At 37.4% G+C, this 19,011-nt stretch overlaps 6 protein-coding genes across 7 annotated transcripts; 2 read left to right on the top strand and 4 right to left on the bottom strand.

Moving 5' to 3' along the window:
* Positions 1-2,861: 2,861 nt before the first annotated feature.
* Positions 2,862-4,977, bottom strand: LOC108814564 (autophagy-related protein 18a). Its single transcript, XM_018587163.2, has 4 exons — positions 4,011-4,977; positions 3,440-3,647; positions 3,215-3,341; positions 2,862-3,124 (listed from the first exon to the last, which is right to left on the bottom strand). The coding sequence occupies exons 1-4, from the start codon at positions 4,851-4,853 to the stop codon at positions 3,034-3,036; spliced, it is 1,269 nt and encodes a 422-aa protein (XP_018442665.1). The 5' UTR covers positions 4,854-4,977; the 3' UTR covers positions 2,862-3,033.
* Positions 4,978-5,200: 223 nt separating this feature from the next.
* LOC108816037 (NADH dehydrogenase [ubiquinone] iron-sulfur protein 5-B) lies at positions 5,201-6,403 on the bottom strand. Its single transcript, XM_018588597.2, has 2 exons — positions 6,166-6,403; positions 5,201-5,565 (listed from the first exon to the last, which is right to left on the bottom strand). The coding sequence occupies exons 1-2, from the start codon at positions 6,313-6,315 to the stop codon at positions 5,467-5,469; spliced, it is 249 nt and encodes an 82-aa protein (XP_018444099.1). The 5' UTR covers positions 6,316-6,403; the 3' UTR covers positions 5,201-5,466.
* Positions 6,404-8,053: 1,650 nt separating this feature from the next.
* On the top strand, positions 8,054-10,842 carry LOC108817118 (UDP-glucuronic acid decarboxylase 2). The gene is made up of 7 exons (XM_056990761.1): positions 8,054-8,814; positions 8,905-9,051; positions 9,587-9,666; positions 9,801-9,884; positions 9,976-10,050; positions 10,148-10,240; positions 10,334-10,842. The coding sequence occupies exons 1-7, from the start codon at positions 8,235-8,237 to the stop codon at positions 10,562-10,564; spliced, it is 1,290 nt and encodes a 429-aa protein (XP_056846741.1). The 5' UTR covers positions 8,054-8,234; the 3' UTR covers positions 10,565-10,842.
* A 163-nt stretch (positions 10,843-11,005) lies between these two features.
* Positions 11,006-12,195, bottom strand: LOC108817121 (uncharacterized). 2 transcript variants are annotated; one of them, XM_018589727.2, is made up of 4 exons: positions 12,052-12,195; positions 11,949-11,976; positions 11,362-11,541; positions 11,006-11,264 (listed from the first exon to the last, which is right to left on the bottom strand). In XM_018589727.2, exons 1-4 carry the CDS (start codon positions 12,054-12,056, stop codon positions 11,148-11,150), a joined length of 330 nt encoding a protein of 109 aa, XP_018445229.1. In that variant the 5' UTR covers positions 12,057-12,195; the 3' UTR covers positions 11,006-11,147. The 2 variants fall into 2 exon arrangements, with proteins under 2 accessions (XP_018445229.1, XP_018445228.1); XM_018589726.2 differs by having other exon boundaries at positions 11,362-11,544; positions 12,052-12,194.
* A 272-nt stretch (positions 12,196-12,467) lies between these two features.
* LOC108817120 (60S ribosomal protein L7a-2) lies at positions 12,468-14,052 on the bottom strand. Its single transcript, XM_018589725.1, has 6 exons — positions 13,962-14,052; positions 13,693-13,734; positions 13,386-13,587; positions 13,000-13,298; positions 12,813-12,905; positions 12,468-12,730 (listed from the first exon to the last, which is right to left on the bottom strand). Exons 1-6 carry the CDS (start codon positions 13,962-13,964, stop codon positions 12,599-12,601), a joined length of 771 nt encoding a protein of 256 aa, XP_018445227.1. The 5' UTR covers positions 13,965-14,052; the 3' UTR covers positions 12,468-12,598.
* Positions 14,053-17,001: 2,949 nt separating this feature from the next.
* LOC108817117 (pentatricopeptide repeat-containing protein At3g62890) lies at positions 17,002-19,006 on the top strand. The gene is made up of 2 exons (XM_018589723.2): positions 17,002-18,482; positions 18,562-19,006. The coding sequence occupies exons 1-2, from the start codon at positions 17,214-17,216 to the stop codon at positions 18,991-18,993; spliced, it is 1,701 nt and encodes a 566-aa protein (XP_018445225.1). The 5' UTR covers positions 17,002-17,213; the 3' UTR covers positions 18,994-19,006.
* Positions 19,007-19,011: the final 5 nt, after the last annotated feature.

Genomic DNA, 19,011 nt, shown 5'->3' with positions numbered 1-19,011 from the left:
AATCAAATCAAAACATAAAACATGAAATCAGAATGTCTGAATCTTTGATTCTTTAATCAATGTGTAAGCCAACCTCACAATTTATATTTTCCATACAGCTTCCTCAGATTTTTCTTATATATCATTTTCATCCTCAATGTTTTCAGGAGGTTTCATATCACTGTCTTGTTTCTCAATGTATGTTTACTGAATTTTATCAATCAGTTGATGGTATCTCAAATTTTCTGCTTTCTTTGCTCGGCTGCCAATAGGCATGATAATAAGTCTTTATAGGTCGTGAAACCTTTAGACTTATGTGATAACAGCATATCCTTTGAATGAAATGTGGAATAGATCATATAAAATAAGTCCTCTTCTGTTACCACTTCAGCACATAGTTTAAAACTATAGGTGATTCTCATTTGAGCAGAATGATATTTGTCCACGGATTCAAAATCCTAGAACCTGAGAATCTTTCATTCATCCATGGCCTTTTGCCATAATACCATTGAGAATCTGAAGTTTTGTTTTGACGAGAGGTCATAAAGATCCTTAGTATTTTCATACTGCTCTCTCAGATCCTTAGTGAGATGATAGCACATAATTGTTATGGCTTTATTCTTTTCACTTTCAGTTACACAATTACCTTGATTAATACACTGTCCGAGTCCTCTTGACATCAGGACTACTGAAGTGTTCATTTGCCCTTTTCAATCAATTATCTCCATGAAGATTTTAGGGTAGTATAATCTGAAGTTTTGAAATTCGACATCTGAAATCATATTATCCAAAACAGGTCTTAATTTATGTTAAGTAATCTTTTTAGAAATTTTTATTATTCATATCAATACTTCTTATCACACGCACCAGAGAAAGAAATTTTTTTTTCTAATAAGTATTGATGCAAGCAAAATAATCGAAGTTATGATGCAATAGGTCACACGACCATTTCAGATGATTACTTCTAGCAATATTAATTCAAAGTCACACGGCTAAGATGTGAATCAACACTTAATTGATTCAAACAAACATGAAAGTCAATCATACACTTTTAATCAATTCGGATTTAGGGTTTTCAAGGCCCCTTTTTAATGATTTTCAAACAAAAGGTTTCAAGACCTTTTAGGGATTCCATTTTATGATGCAATCTTAGAAAACATTTCTAAATGATCAATGAATCAGAGAAGTTTTCTATAAAATTCTGTAAAAAAGAAATTCCAGAAAAGGAAATTTCTATAAAAGGAAACTTTCTAAAAAAAGTAAACTTTATATTTTCGAAATTTTCTATAAATGGAAACTTTATATTTTCGAAACTTTCAATAAATGGAAACTTTCTATAAATGGAAACTTTCTATAAAGGAAACTTTATATTTTCGAAACTTTCTATAAATGGAAACTTTATATCAATGGAAATTTTATATTTTCGAAATTTTCTATCAAACAATCAAGTAGACAATCGAATTTCAAATTAATCAAAAATTAGGGTTTTTTTTATGAAATCGATCAGATTTAGATTTTAAAGGGGATTGATCGATTTCTAGGTTTTATCGATTTGATCATTCAGATCAAAGAGGTTTTCGTGATTCAGCAAACCATTTAGGCTGTGATTTTAATTGATTTAACAATCTCTTGATCGAACTTTTGGTTTAAGAGCTCCGATTTACTCATGGATGGGTTTGGACTTATTAATCTAAGTTATTAGGGGTTTTGCAAGATTTTAATTGTCATAATCTTTAACACAAAATCCAAATTCGATGTGTGAGTTTCTTTTAGAGTTTCAGATTAGTTTACCTATGTTTGAGAAGATCTGAAACCGGACCACCAAAAAGAGAGAGAGAGAGTTGCGGACTGGTTATTGTTTTTGGGCAGCTGACGGCGCGTACTGTGGCTGAACGTGAGGGGGCGTCTGAGATCGGACTGACACAGGGTTTCCGTCGCTGGATACGTCTTGTCAAGGGCTTCGATTTGATATTTGGATCATCGTCTGGTTCCTTACGGTTTGAGAGAAAGATCGATTTGAAGTTGCATCAGAATTAGGGTTTTTTGAGCAATTGGCGGCGCGTATTGAAATGGAACGTGAGGGCGCGTCTAAGATCAGATTGATGTGAAATTTGCGGTGTTGGATTCGTCTCGTCGAGAGCTTCAATTTGATATATTACTCGTCGTCTGGATCCTTACGGTTGTAGAGAATGAAGGGTTTGAAGTTGCGCCGGAATTATGGTTATTGTGGCCGTCAGCTAGCTTCTATGGTTTAGGGAGCAACTCGTGCTGATAACGTGTTGTGAAACTAAGTGGAGAAACGTGTTTCTATTATTAATTTCGACCGGGGTATTACATATATATATACATCAGGTCGTGTTTATCCTAAGTGGATAAGTACAACAGTCGATAATCATTATCTTCTACGGTCGGTACGGTCCTGGTCGGTCCGGTTATGTCGATCACAATCTGGTACATAACATGATTACTATTTTTAAGAAAGTATCGAACACTGGAAGCTACTCGGTTTGATCTATAATTGAGCTGTGTATGAGTCAATATTAACTGGATTGATGTAGAGATTTGGTTTAGGTTATGTTTCGGAGATTGCATTGCAAAACCTCATATTTTAATCAAATAACATTTTGGTAAGATAATACCCCCTCTGTACCACTTTAAGTGATGTTTAAGCATTTTTATTTTGTTCCACTATAAATGATGTTATCACATTTCTTGATAAAATTTAATGTCAATTGAAATTTTCAACCAATTACAAAATACTACATGTTTTTTTTATTGGTTAGACTGATTTTATTTAATGCAATTTTATGTAACCAAGATAAATTACATAGAAATTTGTATTTTCTTAATCTTTGTGTAGAAACCTTAAACACCACTTAAAATGGTACAAAGAGAGTATATACGAACCATTTTTGGGTGAAGGTTACAAAATATACAAATCATTCGTGTTATTATTATGCACACAAACTATATACATTAACACCGTATGATCACACCACTTTTAAGTAGCGGAGATAGACAGGAAGGAAAGGAACTAAAGAAAATAGATTGCGTCTAGAAAACAGAAGGCGGTTTTAGACAGTTGTGATACTCAAGCTGAGACATCTCTCCCCCGTTCACCGGATCAAACTGGCAGCGGTAGAAGCTGTTATAAGCAACAAAGAACATGATCAACCTCTCTCATATAACTCAATTCAAGTTTGTCAATGGAGTGGCCAGTTGTTTTTCAGCTTACCTCCCATCCATGCCAAGAATAACAACAGTGTTCTTCTGATGACCAAAGGCGACTATGTACTGAGTTCCTTCAACCAACCGAAACTGAGCCACCGACCACTCTGAGCTGAAATACTTGGGCAACACACCTAATAGAGTTTAAACAAAAAAAACGTTATGCTTTCTAAACCAAAAGGCTGCTAAGTGGTGAAATGAACTGAGTTTTGGGTTTAGAGGCCATTGATACCTTTGAATAATGACAGAGACGAGGATGGGGATGAGGGAGAGCGGGTAAGTTCAGCTGCAATTTGTGGTGCGTCTTTCACTTGAGAGCCGGAGTTGACTTTGAGACCAAAGACATGGACAGTTCCTTTGTCACTTGAGACAGCTAGCCACTCAGCATTCGAAGAGAAAGCCAGACTATATATCTCCGCTCTATCTGCACCCCTCCTAACCTGTACAATCACAAACATGTTGGGCATTACTGAGTCATGAACTCCAGACTCACAAGACATTTATGATTATAAACATCTGAGATTCCCTAAGAAAATATGAAGAGTAACCAATGCAAATCAGCTTTATTTAATAAACTTCAAAAAAAAAAAAAAAAAAAACTTCAAAAACAGTTTGCTCTACCCTAACAGTTTAATCTGGTCATATCAGACTATTACAAAAGATGCATCCTTTTTAATTTTGCAGTTTATGCTCAAAATCAGAAACTAGCAGAAAGTAACTCAACAACCAATAGAGATAGTTCCACAAAGATGACAGCTTTCGATTAATTAAAAAAAAAAGCGTAAACGGCTTTACGCTAGTACCTCTTGGCGCAAAGTGCCATCAACAGTATTAAACACCCGAACAAGAGTCCCCTTGGAGCTAGCCGTAGCCAACAAAGCCCCATCTTGCGTGAGAGCGAAGCAAGCAATCCTGGAATCATGAGCCATTACAAACTTAGTCCTCTTAGAGGCGTAATGCTCGATCCTCACCTGTCCTTTCTGCAAACCAGGGCAGACCAACACCATAGAGCCACCACCACCAGCAGCGCCCTGAGAGACAGCGCAGAGCCCTTTAGGGTTCGCGATGGTCTCGATCTGATGCATCAGCTTAAGGTCCACGAAGTTGTAGACGAAGATCTTCTGCTCGAGGACGACGACGATCCGGTCCCTCCTGAGGCGGACGGACCGGACGTCGGACCTGAAGGAGAGCTCGCCGATGCAGCGGCTCTGGTGATCGTCCCATATCATGACCTTGTTGGGAGGGTACTGGGGGGGATCGGGGCCTCCGCCGCCGACGCCGCCGACGAGGGCGAGGATGTTGCAGCGGAAGAGCATCTCGACGACGGCGACTCCGCCGCCGCGGTCGAAGTCGCGGCGGAAGATCTCGCGGAAGGGGTCGCAGTTGAGGATGCGGAAGCCGTGGGAGGTTCCGACGGCGAAGCAGGCGTGGTCTTGGTTGAAGGAGAGGTGGAGGAGCGACGGAGGAGGAGGAGGAGGATTGAGGTCTGGAACCGGATCGGGATTGTGGTTGGGATCTTGGGAGGAGAAGGAATCGAGAGGCTCGTCTGTGTCGTCTCCACGATGGTGAGAAGAGTCGGAATCTGAGGGGTCGGGAGTAGGGTTGGGGTTTGGCCAGGGAGGAGAGGAGGAGGAGACGGTGGCCATGGAAGAAGGAAGCGTGAAGAGAGGGGAGGAATGAAGAAAGTGACTTGGTGGTTTGGTTTGCTTGTTGCCGTCGTTTTATCTACTTTCAGGCGCCTTCTTCTTTAAGATAACAAACAAAAAGCTAAGTTTGGGATATACTCAAATATTATTATTTTATTACCAGCAGATCATAACTGAATCTGAATGATTGTGTTTCTTTTGTTTGTTTCAGTTTTTTTTTACAGTTAATAATAAATTTTATCTATTTGGAAATAATTGAGAGTTTTTTTATCTTTTTCAGATTCATATTTTGATGGTGGGTGTATGTTGTACGTTTGTTCCCTTTGTTAATCTCTATGGAATTAAGATTTTAAAGAGAAAATTATTACCATCAAAGAAGTCTGATCTGATTGATAAACAACCAAATGGGATATTACAACTCAGTTAAAATGTAAAATAGAGAAGGTAAAAAAGACAGAATAATCATTCATTGCAGTTGCAGAAGCAAAGTGAAAACAATCAAAAGGAGTTTTGACACACAACATACAGAGAATCTTCACGAAACTTTTCATTATTCTTCTTCTTCCCGTTTACGAAAGATGAAAACTTGGCTTAACTTCACGACTAGTGATGACTAGTGATGAGTGGCATCAGTGCCGGTATCTTGGCCTTTCCTAGAAGCTGCTCTTAGTTTACGTTGTTCCTCTTTGTATATCCTGTTTCTTCTTTGGAACTAAGACACACAAATTTACACACTCCCTTTGTCAGTCCCATCTGCCATAAGCTTATATACGAAACATAGAATCTAAAGTGAAGAAGATGATAAGCAAAAAAGCTTTACACTCTCTCAAAGTTTCTCCTATGAGCCTATAAATACATTTCGATTTTCATTCCATCTTTATATGTTTTTAATACAGAACAGGTACTTAGATTTTCAATTTTTCTCTTGACAAATGATTCAAGTTGAAGAAACAAAACAGGAGATGAAGAGAGTAAGAGCCAAATCACAGACAATGAAATGGCTTATATATAAATCAAAGCACTAAGACTGGCCCTAGTGAAAGGTTGTCTGAATATGAGAACATCCAACAAATTATACTTTCCATTTCATCAAAGAAATAAAACCATGAAAAATTCCAAGCAAAAAAGCTTATCATGTCATACAGAGTACATACACCTAGTAAAAGAGAAGAAGCCTTTTTCAGAATTGATCTGGATTTGAGTAATCTAGGGTTTCGAATAATCAAATCAGTGAAAACGGATCTAAGCAGTCGATGCGTAAACTGGTGATTTAAAAATCCCGCACGAGAGAGAGAGAGAGGTAAGGGGGTACCTCTTTGGAATGGTGAAGACACTCGAGGTAGTCTTCACGAAGAAGAGAACAATCCTTGGGCTCTCTGCAATTAGACATACACTCGCTGAAATCCATCCAGAAATCGTAACATCTCCCTTTGTTCCCCGTTATTCCCCACCCCGACGCCATTGATGAATGAAACTCGAGTAATAGATTATCCGTTGTCTCTTCAGACAACAAGAAGACAGACAACAAGAAGACTTGTTCACCTGATACCCAACGATCCGAACGATTCGGGTTTGTCCAGTTACAACCCGACTTATCCTTTAAAAGGACTTCACCTTGCTGGTCTTTAACATCACTACTCGATAGGCCCAGTTAACCCAATATATTAGGCCTAATCAATCATCTTACAAACTTCTTTTTTTTGATCAAACATCTTACAAACCTATATATATGTAATAGGTCTAGTATTGGGTCAGTACTATTTGTTCCATTGTTGTCATTTTTACTTGACCTTCCTTGTGTTAAGAAAAAAAAACAAGTTGACCTTCTTAAGCTCAAGGCTTAAGCCACCTAACGAATAACTGACCTCTCATAGCTAGTGTCTAACGTGAGAACAAGTCGGCGTCAACTTTATGAAGATTATTTCAAAATACTATGGCTTGTTTTCAATGTACTTATCCACCACCTAACTAACTTGATTTGGTTTCTAACTAATAGTACTATTTTATTTAAACATTTGATGGTATCATCTATTCATACTTTTATAAAATTAATAGTCGAATCTGCATTCGTTTGCAGAATCTTTATGTTAGCTAGTCGTATCCCATAATCATAAAATTTCAACTGTTATTTATAAGAAAATAAAGAAATTGATGTGAGAACAAAGCAATTATGTTAGCCACGTTAGAAACAAGTCAATGTAAACGCCAATGCCTTCCCTTTCTCTTAATTTGTATTCCAAGTTGTATGTAAGTTTTTGGTTCAATGATTGTTCTATGGATCGATATTTTAATATTGCAAAACAGTCAAGGAAATCTCATGGTAGACATCTTTCGTTTACCTGTTAATCAAATAAATGTTCTATATATTCAAGCAAACGTTTTCAACTTTATTTGTTTGAATATGCTTTTAAAAATCAAAATTAGCAACCCATAGTTTTAGAACTTTGTTGAATCGTTCGTTTCATACAAACCGTTTTCTCTTATTCCATTATGTTATGATAATTTTGAAAAAATATAAATGAAAGAGGTCAAAAGAAAACGAACGTCAAAATCACTAAAAGCTTCTACCAGTCTGGCTTTGAATGCTAGCTATGTTAGGGTTTGGCATTGACTTTGTTTACGTAAAAGTATAAAATGCGTTGAAACAAAATTTTACTTTACAATATTAAAATGACAAATAATCTATTTATTATATTATTAACTTATGTATATAACTTATTAAAAATGATAAATGAAATTTATTAAAAACTAATATAAAATATAAATTATGATGATAGAAAAAAAGAGAAAAAATTATATTATTATAGTCACATTTATTATTTTTAGTGAAATATGTCAATACATAATTTTAGTTTATAGTAAAAGATTGAAAATAAATTTTAAATATTCCTATAAATTTAAGATAATATATATAAATCATTAAAAATAACAAATGATATATTCCTTTTAAACATATTTATCATCAAAAAAAATATAAATGTAATTAGAAAATTATTTGAAAGAAATTTGGACAATTAAATGGTTTAGTGTTAAACTATTTGAATCAAATAGTAAGAAATATGAAAGAATTCATAAAATACTAAAATAAAATTTGATGTGTCAATTTTGGGTGTATTTATTGTTTAGATGGCTTCATTCAACTTTTTTTATTTATATATATATAGATAGATGTGTGTTTCACTTGCTGCTAGCAAATAAGAGTAAGTAACAATATAACTTGTTTACTAATTAAAAGGGTATTCTCGTCATAAGAGCTAGTGATTATCTTTGATCAGTAACGTCTTGGCTACTTTTAAATACACGAAAATACCCGATTCGCTTTTCACGCGGCTGTTTTTTTGATCGAGTTAGGGAGACAAACGAAGAAGAAAGGAAAGCGAGATGGCTAGCGAGCTGATCAACCGTCGACACGAGGCTGACCAACCATCCGCCGATGCTTACTACCCGAGACCTATCAAACCGTGGTTCTCCGTTGTAACACGTCCGATGCGTTACATGCTCCGCGAACAGAGACTCCTCTTCGTCCTCGTCGGCATTGCAATCGCGACACTTGTTTTCACAATCTTCCCTCGCTCCTCCACACCCGACGACGAGTCGTACGTTCCGGCGTTCCAGGCCCAGAGGAGGCCCAGCCTCGAGTACCTGAGAGGAGCAGCAACAGGCGGGAAAATCCCGCTCGGGCTGAAACGCAAAGGGATGAGAGTGGTGGTGACGGGTGGCGCGGGGTTCGTGGGATCGCATCTGGTGGATCGGCTGATGGCGAGAGGAGACACGGTGATCGTTGTTGACAATTTCTTCACGGGGAGTAAAGAGAACGTGATGCATCATTTCGGTAACCCTAATTTTGAGCTCATACGTCACGATGTCGTTGAGCCGATACTACTTGAGGTTGATCAGATCTATCACTTGGCCTGCCCTGCCTCCCCTGTTCACTACAAGTTCAACCCCGTCAAGACTATCATATCCTTTTTTTTTATATTCTTTATTTAAAAAAAGTAGTTAGATGGGAATGTTATGGTTGCTGTGTTTCTTGACTATCGATGTGTGTACAAGACGAATGTGGTTGGGACGTTGAACATGCTTGGTCTGGCGAAGAGAGTCGGTGCCAGGTTTCTCCTGACGAGCACCAGTGAGGTCTACGGTGATCCTCTTCAGCATCCTCAGGTCGAGACTTACTGGGGCAACGTTAATCCCATCGGTAATCACTTTCTTCTTTTATTAAGTTTTAGATTTTGCAGCGTGTTCTGTTTTGTTTCTTGTTCTTGTAATCGGAATCTGAAAGGAATCATTTTTTTTGTTCCCACGACGACGTTTGGAGCTTCTCTGTTGTTTTTTGCCTTTTGAATTTTCTTTCTTTCACTGTGTCGGAAAATGCGCACGTTAGGGCCTTCGAGTTGAAAAAACAGGTGTTTTTATGTGCTTTCCTTTCAGATATGGTCCCCATTTCTGTGTAGTCAAACCATTGAACCGTGAAAAAACGTTTCCTCTCTGTTACGTGTCTCTCTACCTTAGATTCAGCCTCCATGTTAGCCTAACATTTAAAATGTATTCATATTCTAGGGCTTTTAATTGCTTTTGCTTTTACACTGTCATTTTACTGACAGTAATTTTTTACCGTCGTAGGTCTTCAATTTACAGTGTTCTTTAATAAGTTCTTGATTTTTTTCTGAAACGCGGTGAATCATGTTTCTTGTTGTGCTTAAGACTGATTGTGGTTATAATGGTCTGAACAGGTGTTCGTAGTTGCTATGACGAAGGGAAGCGTACCGCTGAGACGCTAACTATGGACTATCACCGTGGAGCCAACGTTGAGGTTGGTGTCTCTTTTTTCTTTTCCTTTTTACTGCCTTTAAGGCCAAGTTATTTTTCTTGTCTAGTTATCGATAAGAAGATGAGATGAGAATGCGACTAACTTTGTGTCTTCCTTATTGTTGATTGTGGTCACAGGTCAGGATTGCTAGGATCTTCAACACATATGGTCCAAGAATGTGCATAGATGATGGGCGTGTTGTCAGCAACTTCGTTGCGCAGGTTGGCTAATAATTCAGTTGCACAAACTAGTAAATGATTTAAGAATGGATCATTAGAGTAATGGTGGTTTGTATTAACAATAACTGAACAGGCACTAAGGAAAGAACCATTGACTGTTTATGGTGATGGAAAGCAGACAAGAAGTTTCCAGTTTGTTTCTGATCTGGTAAGACCCTCTGCTTTTTCTCCCCTTGTCTTGTTAAATTTTTGCTTTTTAATTCTGTAGTAGTGAGTCTGATTTTCTGTTTGTGTGACGCATAAAGGTGGAAGGGTTGATGAGATTGATGGAAGGAGAACATGTAGGGCCATTTAACCTCGGTAATCCTGGTGAATTCACCATGCTCGAGCTCGCTAAGGTCTCTTTCTATAAATGTAAAATGTTATCTTTTTGATTTCTTACATTGAATTGACCTCTCTGATAGATTCTAGTGTCTTTGATTTGGTTGAAGGTGGTGCAAGAGACGATTGATCCAAACGCAAAAATAGCGTTCAGACCAAACACGGAGGATGACCCTCACAAGAGAAAGCCTGACATCACAAAGGCCAAGGAACTTCTTGGTTGGGAGCCAAAGGTCTCTCTTCGTCAGGGACTTCCTCTCATGGTCAAAGATTTCCGTCAACGTGTCTTTGGTGACCAGAAGGAAGGATCCTTCGTGACTACCAAAACAACCTCAGCTTAAGCTTAAGAAGTTGCATGTAGCAGCGATTACGTTTGGTAGATGGTTTATAATCAAAAATTCAAGGGATCGCTTGCATAGCCTACATTGTGGAATGTCGAGAGAGGAGAATTTCGTTTGTTCAATTTTATTTTTGTTTTTTTTCTTAATTTATATTTGATACTATATTCGTGTAATGTAGAGTAAGAGTTTTGGTGTACTTACTACTATTATGCATGGACCTCACTACAGCTTAAGGAAAACTTGTCTGTCACTTGCAATTACAAAGTTAAGGGGCATCATTCATAGACGAGCAGACGTCTAAATCATAATCCAATCCTGCGAGCTATACTCCCGTAATTTAACTTTGTCTATTGTGTTTTAACCCCCAAAAAAACTATCTTTGGCTATTACAAACTACTTAGCGCTGTTTCTTAGTCACAAGAGAAAAAGACAGAACACATGTGAAAAATAAAAGGCAACGCTAGATCTTAAGACTCATGATCAAAGATGTATCTTGGTTGATGCAACAATTAAGAAGCAAGAGGTTATCATATGAAGAAACAACTAGGAGCAGATACATGATACATCTCTTATAATGTCTCTCTTACTTGGGATTCCTGAGGACGATTATGACAGAGTCACCACGGAGAAACATCTTGCTGATGAAGCGATCTCTGTTGACGGGAAGAGCTTTCTTCTTTCCTTTTCCAGTTTTTGGTACCTAAAAGAAACACCATGTAAGCAGCGAAAGATTTCTATATAACTCAGTCCACATATATAAAACAGGATACCAAAAAAAAAAAAAAAAAAAAGAATACCTCAGTCCACATTTCTCTGACATTCTCGAGGACCATGTTGCAGTGCCTGTCGAAAGCCCTAACACGGCCAAGGAGTTTCCTGTTGTTGCGACAATTGATCAACACCTGAGTGTTGTTCTTAACACTCATCATAAGAACAGAAAGGGGTCCTGTGTTGAATTCCTCCTCTTCGGTCTTCCCCTGCTAATCAAGTGTAGAGAAAGTATTATAAGGACGATGACAATCAACATTCGAGGAGAAGTGTAAAAAAGAGTATCAATGTATTCAACACACAAGATTGCCTTCTAAAGAACAAAAAGGGATCTCAAAACACAGAGCTAAATAATCCTAACTAAAGATCAAAGCAATCGCAATTCACACAACAGCCATAACTCTCGATAGATGGATGAGACCATCTCTGAGAGATAAAACCATTCTCAGGACAGTGTATCTGCTCTCTAGCATAAGCTCTACAACCATAAGATTACCGAAATTAATAGCTCTAATCGAGTAGTTGGAGCCCTAAAAAAAGCAATACTAGAGTAATGACGGTTGCCATGTCAGATAAAATAGCTTCGAGAAATCAGTAAAAGAGAGGTTTTACTTACGTTGGTATCCTCTTCCATTGGCCTGCTACTGCAAAGACAAGACAAAAAGAGAGTGTTAGAAACGAAAAACTAAAAAATTAGCAGACGAAGCGAAGATTCCTACCTCATGTTGACTTGAAGTTGTGGAAACAAGGATTCGATAGAACAATTGAGCAGATCGATGAAATTAGGGTTTTAGCAGCTAAATCACGATCTCGGTTTTTTCCAAATATTTCCGGAGGAAGAAGAACGAGAAGAGAGTCCAAAGCTATGGCGGTTATAATTGGGCTGCATGGAAGGTCCACATCGTTATCGGGCCTTAACTGTATTATACAAATGGGACTATTAACTATTCAAGCCCATTAACTATTCAAGCTGTTCTTTTCAGTAATTGTTTGTTCTCTCACGACACGCCATCTTTGTATATGCGAAGTTCCACTTACTAACTTATGATTCATCGGATAAAATAAAATTATGACTTTCAACTTCGAGAACATGATTTTAATCTGCATACCAACATCAAAAAATTAACGTGAAAGCTGAAAGTAAAACAAAACTGCCATATTATCCTCAAGTGTGCAAACATAGATGGTAAGAGAGCATAGAGTTTTAAAACATTCCATGAAATCGCTAAACAAAACATTCATCATCTTCATGGTGTGCCCCTCTGCTTAGTTCATTCTCTGGGCAGCCTCCTTGGCGAGAACCCTCTCCTTAGCTTTGGTCTTGGCTTGAGACTTGGATCCCATTATTCCTCCTCCCCACTTCTTCCTGTACTCCTCGTACTTGTCGTTGAAGTTTGCCTATTCAACACCAAAACACGTTAAAGCTATAAGTCAAGGAGTCACTTGATAATTTTATGTTTTGAGTCATCTTTTTAATTACCTTGATGGCTTCAAGGATTTTGCTGAACTCGAGCTTGTCCTCGTTCTTGACAGAAGTCAAGCACAAGCAAGCAGCAGTCTTCTGGTGAACGACCTGCAAAGTATATGCGAGAAATGAACAACATCAATCAAGGTTTAAAGAGTGAAAAAGAAAAGGAGACAAGACTAGGAGTCAAATTCTATTTTACAGTTCCAAGACGAGATTTTCCTTTGACAATGCAGTAAGGAACTTCCATCTTTCTGCACAGTGCAGGCAACCAGACAACAAGCTCGATGGGGTCAACATCGTGCGCAATGACAACAAGCTGTGCCTTGTTCTGCTCGATGAGGTAAGTCACGTGGTTGAGCCCGTACTTGACGACAATGGGCTTCTTGGATTCAGATGGCTTTCCCTCAGCCTCGGCTTGAGCTTTCTTCAAAAGACGATCCTTCTTGGCCGCTTTGTCCTCTGGTCTGTACTTCATAAGAACCTTGAAAAGCTGGGTTGCTGCAAATTAAGAATAATACAGTAACTGAGTTATGCAAATACAAAAGAGAAACAATGTTGAAGAAAGAAAGAGAAAGGCATTGTTACCAAGGTTCTTGTCAAGAGTCTTGGTGAACTGGTTCAAAGCCGGAGGGACCTTGAGCCTCTGCTTAAGGATACGCTTCTGCCTTTGAAGACGGATTGACTTGGGCCATTTGATGTAACGAGTCAAGTCCTTCTTAGGAGGCAAAGCACCACCGATACCGAATTGTTTTGGCCTTCTCTCAAACAATGGATTAGTAACCTTCTCCTGTAAATAGTAAAGAAAAGAAAGGAAACATAAGACACAGCAATGAGATGATTTCACAGTGCTAGTAAGTTGCTTTAAGGCAAAGCAAAAACATAGAGGGCATACCGTCTTCTTCTTGGTAACCACTTTCACTCCTCTTTTCGGTGCCTACCAATCAGAAATGTCAAAACAAACACACAGATAAGCATCAGAAACACGATTGTGGCACATCAGACCTAGAAGAAGCAAAAATGTATTTCATACGAAATCAAACAAAATCCACGATCCTCACATACTAAAACTTATGCTGATTTTCGAGTGAAACTACCAAATAGATTCAAAAACAAAAAGAAGATGTATTTAGATTTCAATGAGAGTTGGTTGCAATAACATACCATTGGTGTTTGTCGATTTTTGGAAGCAGACGGCGGAGAGAGCGGACTAACTGACAGTTAGGGTTTTGTGTTACCACTTGTTTATATAAAGGACAACTAATTATCTGATATTTACATTTTTACACCCATAAATTGTGTTCTTTACAAAACCAACCATCTACTGGTTCAGCGTGTGAACCACTGAGTCCGGTATGATCCCTTGGGTTCGGGCGTTTGGTTTTTGGTTAGGATATTTCAAGTTTTTGGTTTTTGATTCTAGGAATTATCATTTGGTTATCTACAAAATTTAAGAGAAAATTGACAAAATAATCCTGAGCTTTCGAAAATAAGCCAAAAATATCTTCAACTCATAAACACGCCATTTTAACTCTCAACTTCTAGTCAAACACGAATAAATTGTATACTTTCATTGACCAAGTCATTTCAGTCTCGTCAAAATTCAACCATTTAACACCATTAATTATATTTAGCGGTTGACTTTTAATGAGGTCAAAATGGCTTGGTCAACAAAAATATGAGATTTTTTGGTTCTAAATTTAAAAGTTAAAGATTAAAATTACTTACTTAAAACTATTTTAATTAAAAATTATTGTTTTTTATATAATAAAATTATAGATTTTCTTATCGGGTTTCTACACAGCAGCTGCTGGAGATCCCTTTCTCGTACTTGTTCTCGTCCTTAATTAGTTGTAGGGTCTTCAACTTCGTACATAAATAATTGATCTTTAATTAACTTGTGAACTAGATTTTGATCCGCGCTTTCAAAGCGCGGATTTATTTTCCTTTATTTTTTTAAATTGACAAATATTTAGTAAATGTCGTAATTTTATATATTTGTTTCTTTATAAAAGACTTAAGCTTTTTATCTTTTTTTATCGTGTTCTATTTTAAAAGAGTATAGGCCAGAGCACAATATCCGGACCCGAAGAACCAATATCCGGACCCGAAAACTTAATATTATAAGTTAACTATAGTAGTTATTTTCAATACTTTTGAGTATTTTTAGATAAAATATGATAGTTTGGATAAAATTTTACCCAAAAATGCTGTATAAAATGTATATTTTTGGTTACTTTTAAATAATTTAGATACAAAAATTTGAAACGAATCAGATACTTTGGTTACTTTGAGTACAAATAACCGAACCCATTTTAGATATTTTGGTTATTTGGTTATTTTCCAGGTTCTTATGCATGAGAACCGAACTCGTCCGAATCCGGAAAGACCCGATTCGAACCCGACCCAAAATTTTATAATACCCGAATAGGGTTTAATTTCAAAACCCGGAAAACTCGATACCCAAAAGAACCGATCCGTACCCGAATAGGTACCCGAACGTCCAGGTCTAATGAGTATTTATGTTTAGAAAACTAAACTTTATTTTTAATGAATTAAGTTGGTATAACTCTGATATATTGATTTTATTATGTGGTTAATTTTTTAATAAAAAAATTATATACTTTTAGTAAAGATTTATACTTTTCAATGAAAAATTCAAATTTTTTTATGAATGTTTAAATTATATTAAAAAGAAAAAATATAATAAATTATTATTATTAATTTTTGTTCAGTACACAAAATATTAAGAATGATTGAAAATAAATTATTTGAACTTGGAAAAAAAATAAGAATTGGATCTGATTTCTTAATCGGTCCAAATGGCCTAAGGAGATGGTGTGGACAGTGGGCTGGATCCAAAAAAATGACCCAATAAAATGTGTTATAATATTATTTGATTGTCCTTAATGAAATAAGCAATGTTAGTTAAAGAAATGACAGATTTAGGTAAAAAATACAATAGAATCCTGCTTTAATAGTATAGATTACACTGGATGTCTGATTATGACTTTAATAATAAATCACTAATTAGACATTCACCGTAATTCACACATTCATTAAAGATCAAACACTAATGTATAGAGTAGAAAACCTACATCTAATTAAAGACGAAGGCAAGTTGAACATTACATCCTGTCATTAATTGATTGTTAGAGATTGTATATTTAAACTTAACATTTAGACCAAAAAAAAAAAAAAGACGAAGGCAAGTACGTGAAAGGGATCTCCGACAACTGCCATGTGGAAGTCGTTACCATAGTCAGTCGGAGATGTCTTCACACATTTGCCTTCTTTCTTTTTCACTTCTTTTGTACATCTTCTATTCAGTATATGTGATCATTCTTCTAAAAAAATGTGCTTAGGGTTTTAGAATATTATATCCAAGCTTATTTGAACATGATTTATTAAGTTAGTCACTCTAACAAATATGAAAATCTATAATTTTGTTATAAAAAAAGAAAAACAATAATTTTTAATTAAGATAGTTTTAAATAAGTAATTTTAATCCTTAACTTTTAAATTTAGAAACAAGAAATCTCATATTTTTGTTGATTAAGCCATTTTAGCCTCATTAAAAGTCAACTGTTAAATATAATTAACGGTGTTAAAGGGTTGAATTTTGACGAGATTGAAATGACTTGGTCAACGAAAGTATGAGATTTATTCGTGTTTGACTAGAAGTTGAAGGTTAAAATAGCGTGTTTATGAGTTTTAGTTCAATATATTTTGGTTTATGTTACACCATTCGTATCTGAAGTTGATATTTATAAAAATTGTAATAGTCTTTGTTTAAGTAACAGATAAAATTATAATAATATCAGATAATTCAGGAATTCTTATATGTAAAATAATTCAACTGTTTATATTTAAAATTAGGTAATTTAGACAATTTTAAACAAATAATATTTCCTGTCTTTCAAAGATGTCTAGAGGACGGGTTAGATGCAGCAGAACGATAATGTGAGAGTTGATTCTCTACCGATAGAGGACATGTTAATTCGGTATGAATATTTTGGATAGTTCGGTTTACAAAAATAATTTTTAGGATATTTAGTTTAGAAACTAAATATAATTGATAGTTTAATATATATTCTGTATTTTTAAAACTTAATTACTCATTCTGTTATGAGTTTGGTTTCATTCTTTGGTTATATATAGAATCGATCTAGTTATGAAACTCGATTTCGGTTTCCATATTTCGGTTCGGTGCGATTGGATTTTTGGATTCCCCACAATGTGATTTGGCCTAGTCTTGAAACATCAACCTTTTGATATATGGAATTGTACCGAGACTTGCAAGCAACAAGATAGTGAACAGAGACATAAGATTGTTTCCGACGTTGTCTTGTCCGGTGAGTGTGGATGCATCAGAAAATGACAACCTGAGAAACGTTACTAACGAGAGCATGTAAAATGTCTATAACCCCGATTTTTCATATTCGACATCTAAAGCTCGAGTCTTTCCTATGGAACCTCATCATTCGCGCCACTCTTCACAATCACAATCTCTCCCCACATTCTCCAATCTCCGTCTACCTCCGCATGCGCCGCCACTGCGTCACACCCGACTTTCACACTTTCCCTTTTCTCCTCCCTTCTTTCCACGACCCCACTCATCTCCCTCTCGGCCAACGAACCCACGCTCAGATCCTTCTCTTTGGTCTCCACGCTGACCCCTTCGTCCGCACTTCTCTCCTCAACATGTACTCCTCCTGCGGCGACTTGGCCTCAGCTCAGCGGGTCTTCGATCACTCCCTCTCAAAAGATTTACCAGCGTGGAACTCGGTGGTGAACGCGTACGCCAAAGCGGGGTTGGTCGACGCTGCGCGGAAACTGTTCGACGAAATGCCTGAGAGAAACGTTATCTCCTGGAGCTGTTTGATCAACGGGTACGTCGCGTGCGGGAGGAACAGAGAAGCTCTTGACTTGTTCCGAGATATGCAGTCACCGGGAAAAAACCGAGCTGCTTTCGTCAGACCGAACGAGTTCACTCTGTCGGCTGTGCTCTCCGCGTGTGGGAGATTGGGCGCGCTTGAGCAAGGGGAATGGGTCCATGCTTACGTGGATAAGTACAGTGTGGAGATTGACGTCGTCTTGGGTACGTCTCTCGTTGACATGTACGCCAAATGCGGAAGTCTCGAGAGAGCGAAACGGGTTTTTAATGCCTTGGGAGGCAAGAAAGACGTCAAAGCTTACAGTGCGATGATTTGTTGCTTAGCGATGCACGGCCTGACAGAAGAGTGCTTCCAGCTGTTCTCTGAGATGACGACTGTTAACAACATAAACCCAAACTCTGTGACTTTCGTGGGTGTTCTCGGTGCTTGTGTTCATGGTGGTCTTATAGACGAAGGAAGGTCGTACTTTGCGATGATGATTGAGAGATTCGGTATCACTCCGTCGATCCATCATTATGGATGTATGGTTGATCTCTACGGAAGAGCTGGTTTGGTCGAAGAAGCAGAGAGCTTAATAGCCTCTATGCCTATGGAGCCTGATGAACTCATATGGGGGTCTCTCTTAAGCGGATCGAGAATGCTTGGTGATGTCAAGACTTGCGAAGCTGCACTCAAGCGACTCATCGAGCTAGATCCCATGAACAGCGGAGCCTATGTGCTTTTGTCAAATGTCTATGCCAAAACAGGGAGGTGGATAGAAGTTAAGCGTATCAGACAAGAAATGGAGGCAAATACCAAACTACTTCCCAACTCTTTGCTAAAACTGTTTATATGGTTTCTGAACTAACTGCAGATTCATTCTACAGGTGAAAGGTATTAAGAAAGTTCCGGGATGCAGCTCCGTTGAATTAGATGGCGTGATTTACGAGTTTGTTGTAGGAGACGAGTCTCAAGAAGAAAGCGAAGGTATTTACGCTATGCTCGATGAGGTAATGCAGAGGCTGAGAGAAGAAGCTGGATATGTTTCGGACACCAAAGAGGTTTTACGTGATCTTGATGAGGAAGGCAAAGCGAAGGCTTTGTCTTACCACAGTGAGAAATTGGCAATCGCCTTCTGTTTGATGAAGACGAGGCCTGGAACCCCGGTGAGGATCATCAAGAACCTCAGAATCTGTGGGGATTGTCATCTTGTGATGAAGATGATCTCAAAGCTATACGGTAGAGAGATTGTTGTAAGAGACTGTAATAGATTTCACCATTTTAAAGACGGATCTTGCTCTTGCAGAGATTATTGGTGATATAATTGCTCCACCAAT

This window comes from Raphanus sativus, chromosome 7 (assembly GCF_000801105.2).
Source record: "Raphanus sativus cultivar WK10039 chromosome 7, ASM80110v3, whole genome shotgun sequence".
NCBI classification, from domain to species: Eukaryota; Viridiplantae; Streptophyta; class Magnoliopsida; order Brassicales; family Brassicaceae; genus Raphanus; species Raphanus sativus.
Note: the sequence above shows the minus strand (reverse complement) of the source record. Positions and strands in the feature narration are given on the sequence as shown.